The sequence below is a fragment of the Phascolarctos cinereus genome, unplaced genomic scaffold (assembly GCF_003287225.1).
Source record: "Phascolarctos cinereus isolate Bilbo 61053 unplaced genomic scaffold, phaCin_HiC Scaffold_9;HRSCAF=440, whole genome shotgun sequence".
In the NCBI taxonomy this organism is placed as follows: Eukaryota; Metazoa; Chordata; class Mammalia; order Diprotodontia; family Phascolarctidae; genus Phascolarctos; species Phascolarctos cinereus.
The window spans coordinates 21,906,210-21,927,309 of NW_027556402.1; the positions used below are offsets into that span (position 1 = coordinate 21,906,210).

The 21,100-nt window shown below is 39.9% G+C and overlaps 1 protein-coding gene across 3 annotated transcripts in view; it reads left to right on the top strand.

The window, feature by feature from the left end:
• SEPTIN11 (septin 11) overlaps positions 1–21,100 on the top strand; it is a 132,440-nt gene that overhangs the window by 98,736 nt on the left and 12,604 nt on the right. For all 3 annotated transcript variants that reach the window (XR_013484096.1, XM_020988380.2, XM_020988379.2), the window contains exons 4-9: positions 901–1,087; positions 5,503–5,664; positions 11,329–11,425; positions 15,500–15,668; positions 19,767–19,899; positions 20,858–21,045. Coding sequence is in view for 2 of the 3 variants with exons in the window: in XM_020988380.2 (XP_020844039.1) it covers positions 901–1,087; positions 5,503–5,664; positions 11,329–11,425; positions 15,500–15,668; positions 19,767–19,899; positions 20,858–21,045 (936 nt within the window). In the remaining variant the exon portion in view is untranslated. The remainder of the gene's footprint in view (positions 1–900; positions 1,088–5,502; positions 5,665–11,328; positions 11,426–15,499; positions 15,669–19,766; positions 19,900–20,857; positions 21,046–21,100) is intronic.

A 21,100-nucleotide genomic window follows, 5' to 3' on the forward strand; every position in this document is an offset into this window, starting at 1 on the left:
GGATGCCACTGAATTGACAGGTTTTTTCCTCGGGGCCTGAGTTGCTGGTGTCCAGTGGATTTTGGTTTCATAGCACTTAGTTAGAACGTTCACTAGTGTGATGGTGAATTAAGTGTTTGGTGAAACGCTTAGGGACGCCTCACATTTGGAATGCAAGTGCAGATAAGCACGGCTGCATCTATTATGGCAATTTCTTGGGTAGTTACTCTTAAAAGAGTTTATACATGTCCCTAAGACCCTAACAGTAAGGACCACCTCGGTCCAAGGAGGGAATCCGGGCCATTCAGTATTCGCAGTATTATTCCTGGTAGTAACATCATCATCATACTTATGATTATCGTCAGCTTTTCGTAGTTCATATTATACGTCACTAATGTTCCCCAAGAGGTGCTAACAGAATCTGAAAACGACAGCAGAGGATTTGGAATACATGATGTGATGCTTGGGGAGGAGGGAAGGCACAAGGTCTGCTTTTTCTTGGACTAATATTAAAACCCATTTTTATTCCCTGAACCTATATTAGATCATGGAGGTGGAGCTAGAGTGTGAAAGTGTAGTGTGTGGCGAGGGAAACCAGCCCCCCCGAAGTAGCAATGTGGTGTGGTGGGGTTAGTTTAATTATTATCGTCTATCCAGATTTATTCAGGATTGTGTGAGAAAGGATAAGGGTACTATAAAATAGGTATTGTTTGGTTTTTAGGTTCTCTGATGTAGTTGGGAGAAAACAAGATTGTAACAGGGATGCTAGATAAGATAGACATTCTTACCAGGTGAGTAGCACGGATAAAGACGGATTCCAGTTAAAGTAAATAAGCTGGTCTGAATAAAACAATAAAGTTTTAAAGCTTCATAGAAATGTCAGTTCTTGTTATCATTATTATTATTATTTTATTATTATAGCTATAAACCAATAGTAGAATATATTGATGCACAATTTGAAGCTTACCTGCAAGAGGAATTGAAGATCAAGCGTTCCCTGTTCAATTACCACGACACCCGGATTCACGCTTGCCTTTACTTCATCGCCCCCACTGGACATTCGCTGAAGTCCCTCGACCTCGTCACCATGAAGAAACTGGACAGCAAGGTACTCCACCCACACAAAACTGCATTCTTTCTAGGGCATCTCTGCCCTAAAATAGTCATTCACAACTATGCCCTTGGGGTAATTTGGATACTTTGTCTACAAGCAGTTGATTGGTTTTTTGGCATCTGAGAAAAATCCCTCAAAACTCCTTCAAAGTTTTATCATGCAATTTGTATTGTTTGGTTAAGTTTTCATGTCTAGCATTATAAAAGCATTGTTTTACTAGTACAGAGCCATCTGATTCTGTCTCTGATAAAGCTGAGGAGAAAGATATAAGGAATACATGTAGAAATTTGGGCAATTAGAAGAATTAAAATCAGGTATTTGAAATGAGAGACTTAAGATTTTCTTTTTTTAGTCTTTAAAGAGAGTTTGTGTGTGTATATATTATATATTTATTTGTGTATGTGTGTGTATATCTATATATGTACACATATATATACACATACACATATATACAGGCATGTGTGTGTGTGTGTGTGTGTGTGTGTGTGTATGTTTGCATTAATCCAAAGTTTAGGGAAAACTAAATTTTTTTAATGGTTTCCTATCTGATAAGATCATACACTCTATCACTCATTTGGGAGGGAGGCTGCATGGTATGGTACTCCTTTCACCACTGCAGAAAGCTACCCTTTTATAGTCAAGGGTTTTCATGGATTGCTGTGACTATGACTGAAAAAATTAACCATTTGCTTCATGAAGAAAGAACCATGAGCAGACCCATACTTGAATCTGAAGCCTCTTCCTTTTGGTAAGACCTGCCAGAACTTGTGATCTGTTGGGATGGTCCTAAAAAACCCAGGGGCATTTCCTGGCCAAGATACATAGGACTCGGTGGAAGGAGTACTGGATCTGACTCCAGTCAGAGGGCCTGGGTTCTAATGTTGGTTCTGCCACACCTCTATGTGACCTAAAGCAAGACCCCTAACCCTTCTGGGCATCGAGTTGCTCATCTTTGAAAATGAAGGGGGTAGACTAGACAGCCTCTGAATTCCCGTCAGGTCCAGATCCAGTGACTTTAGTGGAGATTTTTGGGACACAATAGGGAAGTGATAATACTCTGAAGATCATCATGCTAAGATGGCTTCTTATCTGTGAGCTGCCCCAGAAAAGGCCCTAAAATCAGAATAGGGCTCCTCAGATTTCCCCAGTGCATTAAATCAAAGGACCATTTGTTGCCCTGAAAGAATTAACCCAGCTTCCATAGTTCTTACTTAACTCGGGAAAGTTTGACTCGCTTTTAGTAAAATTTAAAACTGAAGCTCTACTCCACTACCATGTGAGCTCTAGCTGATAGAACCCATTTCTTTTTTTTTTATTATTTTTTTCAAAATTCTGTTTATTTATTTATTTATTTTAGTGAGGCAATTGGGGTTAAGTGACTTACCCAGAATCACACAACTAGGAAGTATTATGTGTCTGAGGCCCAATTTGACCTCAGGTCCTCCTGGCTCCAGGGCCAGTGCTGTGTCCCCTGCACCACCTAGCTGCCCCCTAGAACCTATTTCTTTTAGCTCCATATTGTGTGAGTGCTTGAGATCAGGGCAAAAATCTCTGTAGAGTAGGGATAGAGAGCTTATTACTCAAAGCACAGCCTACTTCAGTCTCATCCACACAACGCAGGGACAGCTATATGTAGTCAGCACACCTCTAGCCATTTTCTCCCTGAAGTACCATTAAACCAGAAAAATGAAGTGGATTACCAAACGTGGCAAAAACCAAAACCCTAGAGTTGTCTTTTTTCATGCCTTAGCTTCACCCTTCATTCCACAACCCTCCCATCCCAACAAAAATGATTCTGCATTAGCAAAGTTGAGAAACAAGCATCCTGACTTTCAGGGATTTGGAGGTTAGTAGGGGCATACTGGAAAGAGCCCTGGATTTGGATCTATAGGACCTTGGCTCAGATTTGTAGGATTAGCTCAGCTCTGTGATCTTGAGGAAGCCATTCAACCTCTTAGGGCCTCAGTTTCCTTACATATAAAGTGAAGGGGATGAGTTAGATAATCATCCTTTTTCTTCAAACTTCTGCTTTGAGGAAAAAGAGAGGGCTTTGATCTGAATTATTTAGATTAATTTTCTATTCCAATAAAATTCAACAGGTCATTCACTCAAACTCTCTTCGATTTTGTCTCTCACCAAAGGGATCCTCTTGGAGTATTCTTTTTTAAAAATAAATAAAATTCTTCCTTTCTTTTGAGGCAATCAGGATTAAGTGACTTGCCCAAGGTCACATGGCTAATAAGTATCTATGGCCAAATTTGAACTCATGTCCTCCTGACTCCAGGGCAGGTGCTCTCACTGCACCGCCTAGCTGCCACTGAGCTGCCCCCAGAGTATTCTTGCTAAAAAACAAGCAAACAAACAAACAAAAAAGCATTCTGACTAGAAAGTTCTTGCTGCAAAGTTGTGACTGCCTTTTTTTCTCATCCTGCAACATGCCAAAGGAAGAGGGTGAATGATTAGTTTATGAATAGTTAAAGATGTTTTTTATGATTGTTATTAGTATAGTAACATAATATAATTAATAACATGATATAAATAAAATAACAATATATGTTGTTATAATGTGATACAATATAACACATGGTATTATTATGTTATAATACAACACACATGTATTAGTGTTAACATTGTTAAGTTAATATATGTTGTTTTATGAGCATGGCTGCCTCCTCACTGTCACTGACCAGCAGCTTGCAAATAGTGCTGCTTAAGACAGCACAGATTTTGGGGCAGCTAGGTGGCGCAGGGGATAGACTAAACACTTGACACTTACTAGCTGTGTGACCCTAAGCAAGTCACTTAACCCCAGTTGCCAAGAAAAAAAAGAGCATAGATTTTGATCTGGCAGGATCCTCAGAGGAAGGCCATCTACTGCAGTGCTTTATTTTACAGATGAAGAAACTGATACCACCAAAAGATTAAGGAATTTGTCCAAGGTGACACAAGTAATGTATGCATATTGGGAATTCAGATCCAGGTCTGCTCACCTTCCATTTAGAACCCTTTCATTGTGTCATACTGCCTCCCTAAGGATCAGAAGGGAATCACATGAGGAGAGCTCACCCCTCTTCACCTGTTTGGTCTTCATTATGTTTTTGGCATCTGATTGACTTTCCACTAGAACTGTAATAAAGACAAATTGCTAAATGCCAGTAAAAGATGCCAGGTTAAGTCTCTTTTCCCCTACCAGTAGGTGAAAGCAAATGCACTGTTAATTTTGCAAAGTGAATATTAGAAATCTGTAGGTATGTTGTCAATAGCCAAGTGAGACAAGTATACTGTCTCTGTTTCAGGGCTTTATACAGAAATAATACAGACAAAGGTCTCTCTTACAGACCTCTTGTCATGTATGTCAAATTTTGAATGAAATTTTGTGAAATTCAAGAGAATTTTCTTTGTTTTAGACAGTATAGCATGACTTTTTTCTTTTTAATGTGTATTTATTGATATGTTTTTCACATCATTTTGATATCCAAATATATCCACATCTCTTCCCCTTCCATATAGATTGGATCTGATAGAATGGGTAGGGGTCTATACCCATAGTCCTTCACTCTTTCCAAAAAAAAAAAAGAGGGAGTTGCATTTTCTCCTCTCTTCTTCGGGGCCTAGCTTGATTATTTTGATTGCACTCTTCAGTTTCTGAGGCATCTTATCATTTTTTCCATTTACATCATCAGAGTCATTCTGAATGTTGTTTTGCTGTTTCTGCTTCCCTCATTTCACACCAATTCATATAACTCTTCCCATGTCACAAAAAGGTTCAAGTTGCCGAAACTATTTTCATTCTGATGAATGCTTGTTTGTTTTTCCTAGCATTTTTAGGCAATCAGAAGAGAATTGATTGCTCAGTCTCTAGTGTGTTTGTTTTTAGACTCCTTAAAAATAGTGACTGCCATGCTACTGTAATTCTCAGTTCACACGGCAGAGATACCCGAAAACAGATGGCCATCATTCCCTTTAGAAGGTAGGGCAGAGAGCTCATTTGCCAGCACAGGTCTAAAGAATGGGTGGGTGGTTTCTTTCCTGTGTTATAGTTGTTTGTCATTGACTGAATGACAGCACTTCCTCCCTCGCCTTTAGAAGAAAAAAAAAAGACTTGCACCAGGGAGGAAATGGCAAATCATTCCAATGTATCAAACCTGTAGTTCCCTGAAGCCAGAGTAGCTTAACCCTTTTCTTGAAGGAAGGAGTGAAGGAGTTAAATCACAAGGAGAGGAAAGGAAATAACAGCTCAAATGTCTTACTAATTTGCATTTCAGGAGATGATCTGATATTTATTTTCAGGGTTGTTGTTGGTTGTTTGGGTTTTTCTGGGGGGGCCACTTTTCATTCATCTGTTCTATTGCTTCTATGTCTTTCTAAGCCTGTTGTGGTCTAAAATGGATTTTTCTTTTAAACTGTAGGTGAACATCATCCCCATCATAGCAAAAGCAGATACCATTGCCAAAAATGAGCTGCACAAATTCAAGAGTAAAATCATGAGTGAACTTGTCAGTAATGGTGTTCAGATATACCAGTTCCCTACAGATGAAGAGACGGTGGCAGAAATTAACGCGACAATGAGTGTAAGTTGGCCTAAGAGAATGAATGCTTGTACCAGTGAGTATCTTGAGTTGCAAACACCTTGGTGTGAGGGGTGAGGGGCAGGCAAACCATTCAACATCCAGTCAGAACTGATTTCTATACCCTCAGCTGAAATAAACTTGCTCTTTGACCTTGGACAAGCCACTTGGACCCTGTGCCTCAATGTGCTCATAAATAAGATGGGGGAGTTGGATAAACTGAGGTCCCTTCCCTCTTGAATGTTTTATGATGTCTGTGACTCATTTGGAAAAAATAAAAGGAAACCACCAAGCCCAACATTCTATAACTGGCCCCCTACATGTCTGACTGCTCCTTCTCAGTCTCCTTTGCTGGATCTTCCTCCAGGTCATATACATTAACTGTGGGTATATACCCCAAGGCTCTGTCCTATCCTTCCTCTATGCCATCTCACTTAGGAATCTTGGTGATCAGCTTCCATGGGATCATTTATCATCTCTATAGATGATTCTTGGGTCTGCTTATCCAGCCCTACCCTTTCTCCTGACCTCCAGTCTTGTACCTCTCAAACTGGATATCCTACAGACTTTTCAAACACAACATGTGCAAAACAGGACTCCTCATCTCCCCTCATCCCCCAAGGCCTCCCCCTTTCCTAACTTCCTTATTACTGTTGACTGTATCACCAGCCTCCCAGGCACCCAGGCTCCATTCAGTTGCCAGAGTGGTCTTCCTAAGGCATTGCTCTTAACTATGGCACACACATACCCTCCCCTATTCAATAAACTCTTCATGGCTCCCTTTTAATTCCAGGATTAATGATAAAAATCTTCTGTTTGGCTTCATAACCTGGTCCCTTCCTACCTTTCAAGTCTTCTTCCACCTTACTTGTCTCCACACACAGTGGACAATCCCATCCAGTGTCAGTGGCCTCCTGGCTCTTCCTCACACACTACACTCCCATCTTCTGACTCTGTTCCTTTTCATTGGCTGTCTCCCATACCTAGAATCCTCCCAGTCCTTATCTCTGCCTCCTCGATTCCTGGGGTGTTCTGCATTACTCACCTCAAATCCAAAAAGCCTTTCTCACTTCCCCCATCCCCAAACATAGCCACTGCTGGTGCCTTCTCTCTGAGTTACCTTCCATCCACTCAGTCTTTATCTTGTACCTACAAAGTTGTTTGTCTTCCCCGTTAGACCATGAGCTTCTTGAGGGAGCTTTTGATTTTTGCCTTCCTTTGTATTTCCAGTGCTTAGCACAGTGCCCAGCACATAGGAAATGCTTTATAAATGCTTGTTTTATCAATGATGAAAATTTTGATATTCTTCCTACTCCTAACCCCAATTAATGAAGTAAACCTTCTAGTGGGTAAGTGAGTTTCCCAGTCTCAAGCAAAATGAATCATAAGTGAGACTTGAATCAAAGACTTCCTGACTCTGAGGCTGACTCTCTATCCACTGTGACATTTTAAGAATTATGATATTGATCTGAATTTAGGCAGTACTGTTCTCCTAAGTCTGGCTTATAGAAAACCCAGGTGTGGCCTCTAATCAGTGCTATGATTCATGTACACCCAAAACCGGATGGGATTGTTGACTAAGCATCTATTAAGTGCTGGAAGGATGGTGGTGCCCTTGAAAGCATTAGGAAACTTTGGCAGAGGGATGGGTTTGGGGGGAAAGGGAGTGAGTTTTGTTTTGGACATATTGAGGTGAGGTGGAGATAGTTATGGAATGTCCAGTTCAAAATGTTCAGTGGGCAGCTGGTAATGCAGGAATGGTGCTCATTTCGGGGAAGGGCTGGATATCTAGATCTGGGAGTCACCTGTATAGACATGATCATTAAACCCTATTTTTCCCCTATAACATCTATTAAACTAAGGATTTTGGACTGAACCTTCTAGACTATATGTGGGATTTGATGTCACCAAGTGAGAGTAGGTAAAGAGCAAAAAAAATATGGCTAGTCCATGGCCTTCGGATACACACAGAGTTAGGGAGTTGGATCAGAATGATGAGGTAGGAGAAGGGACAGTGAAAGAGCAGTGAGACAAGTAGGAAAAGAGCCATTAGAGAGCAGTGTCATAAAAACCCTGAAACAAGGGCACTCAGAGGGACAAGAGAGGAAGTGGAGGCATTGGATGTAGATGGCTTTTCCTAGGAGTTTGACTATGAAAGAGAGAAGAGATCTGGAACTGGAGAGGATAGCTGGGTCTAGTGAGAGTTGTATTTTAAGGATGGAGATGATGTAGGCCAAAGGAGCCAACAGATAGTGAGAAATTAACGATTGGAAGAGAAGAGGTTGATAGTGGAGGCTATCTGCAGGAGAGGGGAGGGGAGGTGATCCAAGGCTTGTAGAGAGATTGGCCTTGACGAGGGGGGCCATCTTTTATCAGAGACTGGGCAAAAGGAAGCTAGAATGGAGATGATGCTGAGAGGTTTTGAAATGTAAAGAAGGGAAAAAGAGAGAATTCACAAAGAATGGTCTGTTTTCTCCATAGAGTTTGAGTCTAGATCTTTAGCTGGGGTGGAAAGGGGAGTAGAGAGGGTAAAGAGTAAAAGTGTGAAAGACTCAAGCAAAAAAAGAGTCCTTGCATAGCTTCTGTGTGCAGTGAGATAGAAAATCAATTAGGGAAGAATAAAATGATATAAGGAGGGCCCACTGGAGACTACATAACAAAACTGCAGTGGATTCAGTCATCTCAGTTGTAGGGTTTCCTCTGAGCAATTGAGTAGCGTGGGAGTAGGAGCCGAAGTGGAGGGTGTTGATGTCCAGGACTGTGGTTGTGGCAGGCAGATAGAAGACAGTGGTGAATTGAACTGAGAACTACAATATGCCGCATTGATCCACTAGGACTTGTTTACACTTTTTTTTTCCTTTAAAAATTCATTTCAAGTGCATGGTCTATATTAGGATCAATTTTAATATTGACTATGAAAACTGCCTGTAGGATTGTGGAATCTTTTGGGGTTGAGGGGGATTCATCAGGTCATCTTGTCTTACCCCTATGGAATGAAAGCTCCTTCAGGGACCGTTTTCATCTTCCCATTGCCAGCCCTTAACACAGGACCTGGCTCATGTAGGTGTTTAAGAAATGCTTGTTTATTGATCCATTGATTAGGTACTCCTTGAAATGAATTAATATTTTGTCTCACTTCTCCATCAACTAATAGCATTTCCAATGACTAGAGCCCAGTGACATACAATTAATTTTTCTTTTGAAGATGTGAGAAACCAAGTATCAGTAAGATTTTAATGTCTTTCCTTACATGGCCTCCATGCTACTGTGGATGTAAAACAAATGCAGGTCATCTACATGCCTGAGTTCATTTTGGTCCTTAGCAAAAACATTCCCTCCTGGAAAGATCTTGTGATGAGAGCCCACATAAAGAGAAAGAGTCATCTTGGAACATTGATTTCTTTAAAGGTTGCTTTTGTTAGTACGATATTCTAGCAGAAAAAAATGTGAAGGATTGGAAGGGGGATACAATGTCCCCTCAGGCATCCAGGTTAAACGGTTTAACAGAAACAGTTCTGTTGTCTGAAAGGCTGAATTGTTCTTTTCAGAAACGTTTTTAAAGATTCAATTTAGAATATGCAAGAAAGTCTGCTTTATTTTGTTCTGTGATTTGGGTATCTGTGGTATATATTAAATATTTTGGAAAACTGAAGGCTACTCAGTATTAAATTACAGGTTATTTTGGGAAAGTTGTGACTTAGGTGTACCAGTCCTTTGGGAAGCAATGTCTAGCTGAATGTCTAAATATCTAAATGAAAAAGCTAAATGAATGATGTGCAGAGAAGGCCATTAGCCAAGGAGAAGTGGTCTTCAAGACATCATTGCTATTTACTTATTTCTTGAATCTTCTAAATGCCTCAGTAACTTTAAGATTGCTAACTTTTTTTTAGCTCCAAGACTTTCTCCCCCACTACCCAAATAAAAAAAGGAAAAAAGTGGTATATGGAATATATTTATTTTTAATGATTTTTAACTTTTTTGTCATTAAGTATTTAACAAATACAAGTTAACATAAGCACATTCTCATACAAAGAACATAGGTAATTGCACGTGAACCTGCAAATCTCAACTACAAACAGCTTGCCCCTTTTTAGAAAAGCATAACAAATTCATATGTTAGTTTCAAAGCTGTCTGGTTTGTTTGTAACCCCCTCTGAACCTACCTCCATTCTTGTGTGTTTTTTAAAAAACCTTTTATCACTCACATTCTTTTTCTCCCCTCATTTAAAAATCCCTCCCTTGAATTGGGAGAGCAAAAAAAACCACAAACCAACCTTTGCGTCAAATAAATCCCATCATGTGAAACCAATCCACATATTGTCCACATCCAAAAATGTGTTTCTTGTGCCACTTCTTACTTCTCTCACCTCTCTGCCAGGAGGTGGGTAGCGAGCTTTGTTGTTGGACCTCTGGACTCATGATTGGTCATTGCACTGATCAAAGCTCTGCAATCTTTGGTTCTTTTCCTTTACAATATCGTACTCACTAGTTCTAGTTCTGTTCATTGCCCTCTGCCTTGGTTTGTACATGTCTGTTTCTCTAAAACCATCCCTTTCAACATTTATTATGACATCTATGTTCTGTTATTATTCATAGACCACTTTTCCAACCATTATCCAACTGATGGATACCCCTCTCCCTTCTTTCAATTCTCTGCTACCACAAAAAAAGAAACTATAAAGATTTTTGAACACATGAATCTTTTTTGTTTTTGATTCCTGTGGAAGTATAAACCCCGTAGCAGTGTCACTGAGTCAAAAAGGTATGCACAATTGAATATGTTTATTTTTTAAATTAAAGTTGAAATTAATCATATTTTGAGTTATTTTAAAGAACTCCATAGTATCTCTTAAGATAGTTCAATAAACCCTAGGGGCATGGAGAGAGGGGCAGAGTCGGAGTTAGATTCATTACCTCAAGACTAAAGAATAGCTTTTAAAACCATTTTGGGTAATTTACAGTTAAAAGTGAAAAAGGTCAAAGGATGCAAATATTCAGTAAATATTACACAGGGTAGATGCTCTCCAGAAAAATTAAGGAAAAAAATCAACTTGACCAAATGTTTTGGAATGGAAACTGGAGCTTAATGAATTTACTGTTCTGAAAAACGTTCCTTTAGTTTCAGCTTTCTTTATTGTCATGAAGAAAGGATACCACAAAATTGTTACTTTGGGTGATTGACTCTGATGTTAGCGCTCTGTATGTATTTGATACACAACAGCTGACATTCAGTCCCAAAACATTCTAAAAAACAAGCTGGATTGCAATATACTGTAGTGCCTTTTTGCCCCCTCCTTAACTCTTCCTCTAGGGAAGAGTTTGTTTTCCACGTAATCATGCAGAATGCAGGAATGGAAAGATTGCCTGACCCAGACACCTCAGCTGAATCTCAGCTTAACTCGGCTGTCACTGCTTACCTTCTTCTAGCCTTGGTTTCTCCATCTGCAAAATGGGGGCAATACCTAGAACTTCTACCTCACAGTATGTTCCAGGTTACTCTAGTAAGGAAATCAATTTGCTAATCCTTAAAGTTCTCTGCAAACTGGGGATGTCAGTCTTTGGGAATAAAAGATATCTTTTTTAGGGGAGCTGTAGAAGGATCTCTCATGAAAATGATAATGGTGATGGTGATGATGATGACATCTTTTATGCATTGTTTCTTTTCAGGTCCATCTTCCATTTGCTGTGGTTGGAAGTACTGAAGAAGTGAAGATTGGAAATAAGATGGCAAAGGCCAGGCAGTACCCTTGGGGTGTGGTGCAAGGTATGCCCTGGGAAGAAGGAGGGAGGGGCTGCCTGGGCTCCTCCATAGCAGTAGGGCAGGATGTAGTGGATACTTCTTTCCAACAAATAATGTGTACAGGGCATTTCTAGGTCTCCGTGAGGGTGGAAGAAATGGCCATAATGTGAATGGAAAATACTCAGCCTTCTCATTGCCAAATCAGATGCTGGAAAGCTTTAAAATCCTGCCTGACAAAGAGTACATTTCGCATGAAATGAATGAGCTTTACCAACACGTGCTGAGAAGACAATAGTCAACTTCTGAATGAACAACCCCCAGGAACTCTGGGAAAGTACTCATTGGCTTTCCTGGTGCTATTTTCTGGGCATCCTAAAATGTACGATTAATGAATATTTAAGTATTCTCGGGGGATCTCGCACTCTGCTACCATCTCTGTATCAGGGCTACCAAGCATAGAGGGAAAAAAAAGTCCTTGACCATCAGTGAGCTTATAATTGTAATCCAAACATGGGATTGTAGAGCAAACACTGACAATGTTTTCTTCATTTCTGCCTCTGACTTTTTGAGTATAAATTCCCAAGACATTCCGTGAAAAAGAGTGGACAAAACTAAGAATGTGCCCTCCAGGGAAAGGCAAGACACTCAATGATTTGGTCAGTCAGATTGCTTTTATTTATTTAAATCAACACAGGTGTTTCGGTATTTCACTCCATTTTCTTCATCATTCAGTTACAAGAGAGAGAAAGTGAAGCCAGCAAGTATCTGTTAAGTACCCACTACTGTCAGGCACTGGGCTAAGTGCAGGGACACAAAGGCAAAAAAACAGTCTGCCGTTCAGGACCTCACAGCCTAGTGGGGGAGACAATATGCAAGCAATTCTATTGCTTGTTGTAACAAACTACATAGAGGATAAATTGGAGAAAATCTCAGGAAAACCACTAAGATCAAGAAAAGGTCCTTATACCACACACTGGAAATTACCTAAGTTCCCTGGAGAGCTGAATTCCCAGCCTAACCTAATGATCAAACTGTCCAAAACAATCTCACCATCCCAAGACGGGGAAGCGGTGATGGTAGATCAGAAGTCCGATGATGCAGGTGCGGGGAGCTGGTCTCTGGCAGACAGACCACTGGGTCTGCGGGCAGCAATGGCTGGTTCTTTGGGCTCCAGGAAGCTGGAAGCCCAAAGGGGGTCTTTTTTCCAATCTTGGGCCTTCCTGGTTCTACTTTGCTTCAACTTAGACTAGAGCTGGGCAGTTTTGTTATGGCAGGTTCACTGTGGCTGTCTTTTAAGGGGGAACTCAGCCAATAAGCTTTTTGCTGATGTAATGAGCAGCCAAGGTTGTGTACGGCAATATACAAGCATGCTCATAAAGCACTACAAATTTACGATCATGTTTTCAGTAAATAGCTCATGATCATACGTTGACTCTTTAAGGTGACAGCATTTGGTCACGAGCATCAGGTTATCGGATCCACACAATCTAGTTGTTTATATACTTGGTGGTTTGAAGTGTGCATTAGATATTCGGAATGGAGTAACTCGGGTCAAGTGTTCCTCCTATGGAGAGCTTTTCTTGGATTCAGCTGCCTGTCCAAGTCAGCAGTGTGAGTCCTGGATCTGTGAGCCTGGACTTAGAGCCCAGAACCCCAAACATAGAGTCATTTAGAGAAGATTGTGAATGCAGTCTTCTATCCAGAACAGCATCTTGGGGGGGCAAGGAAGTCTCCCTGAGGAGCTGGGACTTGGCTCCCCAAACTCCCAGCTAACCAGCTAAGCCTTGTTGCCCAGAGCAGATTGCTAGCAGAATAACTGAGCAAATAAACCAAAAACAGATAAAAGGCTATTTTGAAGCCATGGATGCACGAGATATAAACCTCCAAAACACCTACAAGCAAAGTCTCAAATAAAAACACCTCTTGCCCAAGATAATTAGAATTCCTAAAAGAAATGATAGTGTTTTTAATCAAGTAAAATTCTATAAAAGAACTGACAAGAATAGAGGAAAGAACTGGAAAAGAAATGAGAGTTTTGGAGAGAATACTTGGAAAGAGAATTAAAAGCTTTGGTACAAGAGGCACAAAAACTTTACTCAAGTTAACAGACTCCCTGAAAATTAGAATCAAACAGAAGTTAATGATTCCCAGAGATGGTAAGAAATATTAAATGAAATCAAAAGATTAGAAAATAGAAGAAAATGTTAAATATCTCATATCAAAAACAACTGACCTAAAAAAGACCATGGAGAGATAATTTAAGAATCACTATACTACCTAAAATCCATGACCAAATAAAAGGACCTATATTTTATGTTTCAAGAAATCATGAAAGAAAACTGCTTGGGTTTCTTAGAACAAGAGGACAAAGTGAAAATAGAAGGACTAAGAGAAACCCCAAAATGAAAACTACGAAGTATGTCATAACCAAAATCCAGACCTTCCTGGTCAAAGAAAAAAATAACACAAGGAGCCAGAAAGAAAGAGTTCAAGTTCCAAGCAACCACAGTTAGGGTTAGACAAGATTTAGCTGCTACTACCATAAAAGAGTAAAGCACATAAAATACAATATTCTAGAAGGTAAAATATATAAGCTTGCAACCAGGAGTAACCCAGCAAAAATAAGTGTAGTCCTCCAGGCAAAAAATGGACCTAAACTGAATAGAGGACTCCAGTCATTCCTGTTGAAAAGACTGGAGTCAAGTAGAAATGCTTAAATACAAAGACAGGAGTAAAAAAAATAAAAAAACCAAATGAATGCGAAAGACTTAACCAGGATAAATCATATGTATCCTAATGTGCTAGAGGAAGGATGATATAATCATCTGAGAACCATAATGTCAGCAAAGGGTCATGTGGGAAGTCAGTTAGGATGGAGGACCTGCAAGTGATTTTTGTTATGATGTGATGATTTTGAAAACAGGAAAGAACATGGGTAGGGGTGAAGGATGGTGATACACTAGAGATGAAAACAGGAAAAACTAGGAAAACTTATTATCGCATATAATCGGAGAGCACAAGTAAAAGTCCATATAAAGACGGAAAGAGTGGGAACAGGTGTCACTTGAACCTCACTTCTCATGAAGAATGAAGAGAACACTTTTGTGGCGTGTGTGTGTGTGTGTGTGGTGTGTGTGTGTGTGTGTGTGTGTGGCAATTGGGGTCAAGTGACTTGCCCAGAGTCACACAGCTGGCAAGTGTTGTGTGTCTGAGGCCGGATTTGAACTCAGGTCCTCCTGACTCCAGGGCCAGTACTCTATCCACCGAGCCACCTAGCTGCCCCAGAAGGGAACACTTTTGAAAGTCTTAAGAAATCTGACCATGATTGTAAAGGACCAATTATTTAGAAAGCTGCTCACCTCCTGACATAGAGGTGATGGACTATATATGCAAAGTAAGACATGCGTTTTTTGGACACAGCCAATAAAAGGGTTTGTTTTGTTTGATAATGCTTTCTTGTTGCAAGGATTTTCTTTTTCCATGGGGCAAGGGAAAGGTAAGTGTGAGGAAACAATGGAAGATGCTTGTTAATTGAAATAATAAAACTTAATTAAAAAACAAAGAGTGCTCCTATGACAATTCCTCTTTTTCTTTTTAAGGTAATTGGAGTTAAGTGACTTGCCCAGAGTCACACAGCTAGTGAGTGTCAAGTGTTTGATCTGAGGCCACATTTGAACTCAGGTCCTCCTGACTTTAGGGCCGGTGCTTTATCCACTGTGCCACCTAGCTGCCCCAACAATGCCTCTTTTCATATGACCTAACTTGGTCATATGATGTTTCACTTTATTCTCATTATAAATGACTATTTTGATAGAGGGAATACAGAAAGGCTACATGGTTGTGGAGTATCTCCCACAATTATTTGAATGCCTCATGTGACCTCTTTTTTTCCTTTGACCCAGTTAAAAACAGGGTAAGAGAAAATCAAATATCATTTTGAAACACTGAAGTAAGAGTCTTCAGATGGTCTTAACTTATCAGTGTTCTTGGTTTGGTTTTGTTTTGGTAATAGAGTAACATTCCCCAATTCTAGCTGTGTGATTTTGGGGTTTTAAGTGAAAACACTGCTAACTGTTTTTTGGTTTTCATAACTTCCAGTTGAGAATGAAAACCACTGTGACTTTGTAAAGCTCCGGGAGATGCTGATCAGAGTAAACATGGAGGATTTGAGAGAACAAACTCATACCCGCCATTATGAACTGTACCGACGCTGTAAGCTGGAAGAAATGGGATTCAAAGACACAGATCCTGATAGCAAACCCTTCAGGTACCATGGCTACTAGCAGACCCTTGGGAAACGTTCCCAACCAGTGGTTAGGGACGACACTTTGGTGCGTTTCAAAAATCTTGGTACGTTGAGAAGTTCTGGTGTCGGGGATGTGGAAATGGAAGGCTCTCTGGGTAGGGAAAAGTCTCCAAAGGTAGCTCACAAGTTTGCCACATACTGAGAAAGGTTGGGGAAACACTCTTGTAGTACTTAGCATGAACTCTGTACCAATAGGCATTGTCATTCTCACCTTGGATTGAGCGATGGACATACATCCTGTATTTGCTCATATAAGCTCTATTTCCACATGCAAAAGTTTATACTTCTTTCTAGTTCTGTGTTGAAGAGGGACACTAACTGTTAACAGTTTTATTGTCTTATTTCTCTATCGATTAGCTTTTGCCTTAAATATTTAGATGCTATACCAGTTGGTATAGATACATATATATGTATAATATATAAATATATATTCTATAATATAAAATATTGTATATTCTATAATAATCATATATTATATCAAGATAATACATATCTTGCTAATGAATCATTATATATGGTGCCTTTAAGCATAACATAGTTCTCTGTTTATCTGTTTTCATCAAGTTTAATTCTACTGTTGCCTTGTCTGGGAGAACAATTGCTAACCCTAATTTTCTGAGTTCCCTTGAGGCATAATAGATCTTGATCCAGCATCTTATTTGAACTCTGTGTTAATCTTTCTGTTTCAGTAGTGTTTCTTGAAAACAACATGTTGTTGGATTCTGCTTTCTGTTCTCCTCTTCTGTTTTCTGTGTGAGTTTATCCCATTCAGTTTCACAGTTCTGACTGCTAAATTGCATATTTATCCTCTCCTCTTATACGTTTCCATTTCATTTCTCTCTTCCTCTCTCTTTACAAAGAAGGTGGTGAAATTGGAATGAACTCAATACTGTTGATTTATATTTGATAAATCTGCTTCCATTTCACTGCTTTTCCCTCTCACTTTGCCCAGTCTGTGGCCCACAGGTTCTTATCCTTCCTTTTTTCCTTATCCTTAGTTCTCCCTTCATGATCTACCCTATGAAGCTGTAGTTATTTTGTTTATGACTAATCGCTCCCTGAATCTACCTTCTCTCCAAACCCCCACTTTCCTTTCATGCCTTTCTTATCTGATATATTTCTACACCAAAATGTGTGTGTGTGTTGAAAGCTTCTTTTTCTGATTTAGATGAAAGTGAGGCTTATGTGACCCCCTCCTTTCCCTGCTTATTAATCTATTCTTCTCATATGCCCCAATTATGTGAAATAAGTTCTACCCCCTTCCCTCCCTAAGAGATCATCAAAGCATAAACATAATACTGACAGGCCCACTTATCTTACTTATCTTTATGACCTCTGTAACCCTTAAAAACCCTTTATAATTCTGAGTGGACATTGTTTCTTCTTCCCTATTAAAATTTAAACATTTAATCATCAAGCAGACCTTTCATTTGCTTGAATTTATTTGTTTCTATTGACTATTGTATTTGCACAGCAAAGCTTCTACTCAGCTTTAGTATTTTCATCAGAAATACTTAGAAGTCCTCTTTAATTAAAGGCCTACTTTTCCCCCTGTGGGGGAAAACTGACCACAGGTTTTCCAGGTAAGATATTCTTGATTATAAACTTTTCTCTTTTGCTTTTTGGAATATTTATTCCAGCTCTCCTCTCTTTTATGATGGTAGTTGACAGGTCTTATTTGATTCTAACTGTCTTTGTACTTGAACCCTTTCTTTTTGACTTTTTGCATCATTTTTCCTTTGACCTGGAAGCTACAACATTCCTCTGGATTTTTTCATTTAGTGGTCTCTTTCAGAATGTAAGTGGTAGAATCTTTCTATTTTGTTTTACTTTCTCTAGAAATCTAATCAGGTTGAGGAATGACCCCAGGGTTGTTTTGTTATTGTAATGGTGGGGCTTTGTTTCATGCATATGATTAGAGCAGATGAAGTTTACAAAAAGACAGTTTTTCTATTTTTTTCCTGAAGCCTCTGTAGGGAGTAGAGGAGCAATAGAACTTCCAGGATTTCTGATCCAGGATAATCTGCAGTTTCTCTCATGTTTCTGCCCTGCAGATATATCTACCCAGGTCTTGCAGTGTCTGCACTCAGGTTCATTATCGTAGCTGATATGCATAAAGCATTTTAATATTTACCAAGCATTTGACACATATTTCTTCTGTTGTCACAACAACCCTTTGAAATGTGCCCTTACTTATTTTTGGAATTCAGAAAAAAATTTTTTTTCTATTTCTTGATCTCCTTAGGATTGTTGTGAGGATCAAATGTAAGAAATCATAGAGATGGTTCAAAAAATATTGGCAATAGTGGAAATTTAAAAAAAACCATAATAGGCTTTATACAGGGCACTAAGAGATTTTATTAACCATTAATAAAATTAAATTTTTATTGAACTAAATTCAAACAGGAAACGGGTCCAGGAGGCTTCATGAAGTAGAGTTGACTGTTTCTTGTTCAGTCTTTTCTTTAAAGAAGAGGCCACTTCATTTCAGCTACTTGTGTTCTTTTATTATAGAGTTAATATGGAAGTTTATTCAGGGTTAACAGAATTCATACTAATTGCCCACCACTTCCTGAAATCTTTCGCTCTCTCCCATTTGACATTTTTCTTGTATAATCAAGACTCTTTTTTTGTATATTTTCATGGATCTTAGATTTAGGGCTGGAAGGGTCCTTACAGGCCATCAAATCCAATGCCTTCATTTTACAGATGAGGAAACTGAGGCGCAGAGGCTAAGTAACTTCTCCAGCCTATATGGCAGATCTTGTACACCACACTCCTTGGTGCCAAGGTTCCAAAGTTCTTCAAGAGGATATTGTGCCACTTAAATGATCTTAAGACTATTGAGGGCCCAACCTTAGGGATGTGAGAAGCCTGGCATAGGTAGCACTGGAGGAAGAGCTTAGTGCAAGTAAAAGGCAAAAATACCCACCAATAAAGAAGAGAGTGAAAAAAGCAAGCAATGTGATGGTTCCCTGAAGGAGTATAGAATTAGTGTGATATCCATTGTTGTGGTAGGGTTGAAGTGGATGTTAATGAGAAAGCAGACAGTAGAGTTTGGAGTCCAGGGGGATGGGATTCAGAATCACAAGGATGAAGACTTAGAAGGGGTGGGAGTCCAGACACTGGATGCTTTTATAAAGGCAGATGAGTAGAATATTCTTCATTTGATTTTACTTCATGGTTTCCCTGTGTCAGTATCCTTACAATAGACATGGTGCTCTGAGTTCCAGGAGAAGTGAATAGGCCTTCAAGACTAGGTCTTCTCTCACCAACATGCCCTCTCCCCACCATCATTTCTTCCTTTGCTCAGCCTGGTATCCAGGAAGAGATGGTCCTCCTGTCCAAGGCCCACCCCCTCTCTTCTACATGTACCCTTGATGCCATCCCTCACCACCTTCTCCAGCAAATTGCTCCCATCCTCATTCCATCTCCAATTTTTAATCTCTCCCTATCTATTGGTTGTTCCCTGATACCTTTCCTTTTTCTAGATTTCACCCATTTCTGTTTTTGCAATTAATTGGATCACAGGGACAAGATTAAGGACTGAACCTGTGATTACACTGGTATACAGAACACCCAGATGAGTGCATTTTTGCATCTTCCTGGCAACTTATAGTCTTAGAGAGTTTCCTAAAACAACGAGAGCTTAAGTGACTTTCCCAGGGTCACACAGCTAGCATCTGTCAGAGACGACCCTTGGCACTCAGGTCTTCCTAGCTCCAAGGACGGCTTTCTCTATACTTCATGAGAGCTGCTTCTAAGGCTTCCTGTCTTATCTAATATGAGTTAGATTATATTCTCTTTGATAAGATTTGGGAAACACTGTTCTTCTTGACGGGAAGACCAGAGACATCCTAGTAGTTAGCAGCTCATTTGCAGACTGCGTCTTTGGGTGGTTTGTTCCTGTGGCTGGCTCATCTCATTTACATTGGGGCTGGTTCATACAGGTTTAACCTTCACATTCTGACCTCACCCCTCAAGGTTCTGCAAGCACAGGCTCTATAGCTCCCTATGCACCAACCATCATGTCGTCCTTGTTTTCTGGTCCTTGAACAGCCTTCAGGAGACGTATGAAGCAAAGAGAAATGAGTTCTTGGGAGAACTTCAGAAGAAAGAGGAAGAAATGAGACAAATGTTTGTCATGAGGGTGAAAGAAAAAGAAGCTGAACTTAAAGAGGCGGAAAAAGATGTAAGTAATTTCTCCTAATTCTTCTCTTTTTAATGATCCCATCATGCAACCATGTATTTGCACAGTTCTTCATATTTCTCCAAAGACTTTCTCAGGCACTTGAGCCTTATAACAACTGTGAGAGGCTTGTAGGACAGGTATTGTTGCCCCATTTGACAGATAAGCTTACTGAAGTCCAGGGTAGTTACATGAATCACCCAAGGTCACACCTGGCATTTAGCACCATGATTAGGGAAAAGAACACAGCTCTCCTGACTCCTAATCCACTGTCCCCAGAAGACACCTGACAAGGACAGAGTATAGTGAGATTGTCACCTGTCTAGTCATCTCCTAATGTAGCCCCAAAACTACATTAAACTTTTTGGCTCTCACATCATACTGCTGACTCTCTCAGGTGGAGCTTGTGGTCCATTATAATCCCCAGATCCTTTTCAGAAGAAATGCTATCTACCTGTGCCTCCCCCAACTTCTGTTTGTAAAGTTGATTTTTTTTTGTGCCCAAGTACCAGACTTTATCCTTATTGAATTTCACCTTATTAGATTCAGCCCAATACTCTAGCCTGTCAAGATCCTTTTGAATCCCGTGTCTTCCGGTGTGATACCTATCTTATATACCTGGCATGATCTGCAGATTTGATGAACACACATCTATGCCTTCATCCAAGGCCCTGACAAAAATTTGAAATATTATAGGACTGAATATGACTTCAGAAAAAAAAAATTAATTCCCAAAGAGACCCAGATAAGCAAGGATACTCTTTAACTTTTCATATAAATAAATGTAATAAATACATGAAAACAAAACCTTTAATAAATATGAGAACCAAGCCTGACTCCGATCAGAGAAAAACACTGGTATGGTCAATGGGTATGTTTATCTTTGAAAACAAAACACCATTTGCAGCAGCTAGCACTCATCCCCCCAAACCCACTACTGTCTCTTCCATTTCTTGTCCAGCTTCATGAAAAGTTTGACCTTCTAAAGCGGACACACCAGGAAGAGAAAAAGAAAGTAGAAGACAAGAAGAAGGAGCTTGAGGAAGAGGTCAACAACTTCCAAAAGAAGAAAGCGGCCGCTCAGCTCTTACAGTCACAGGCTCAGCAGGCCGGTGCCCAACAGACCAAGAAGGACAAAGACAAGAAAAAGTAAGCAGGGTCCCCCTTACAGCCTCCCGGGGCTGGCTCAGTCTCCTTTCCTTTG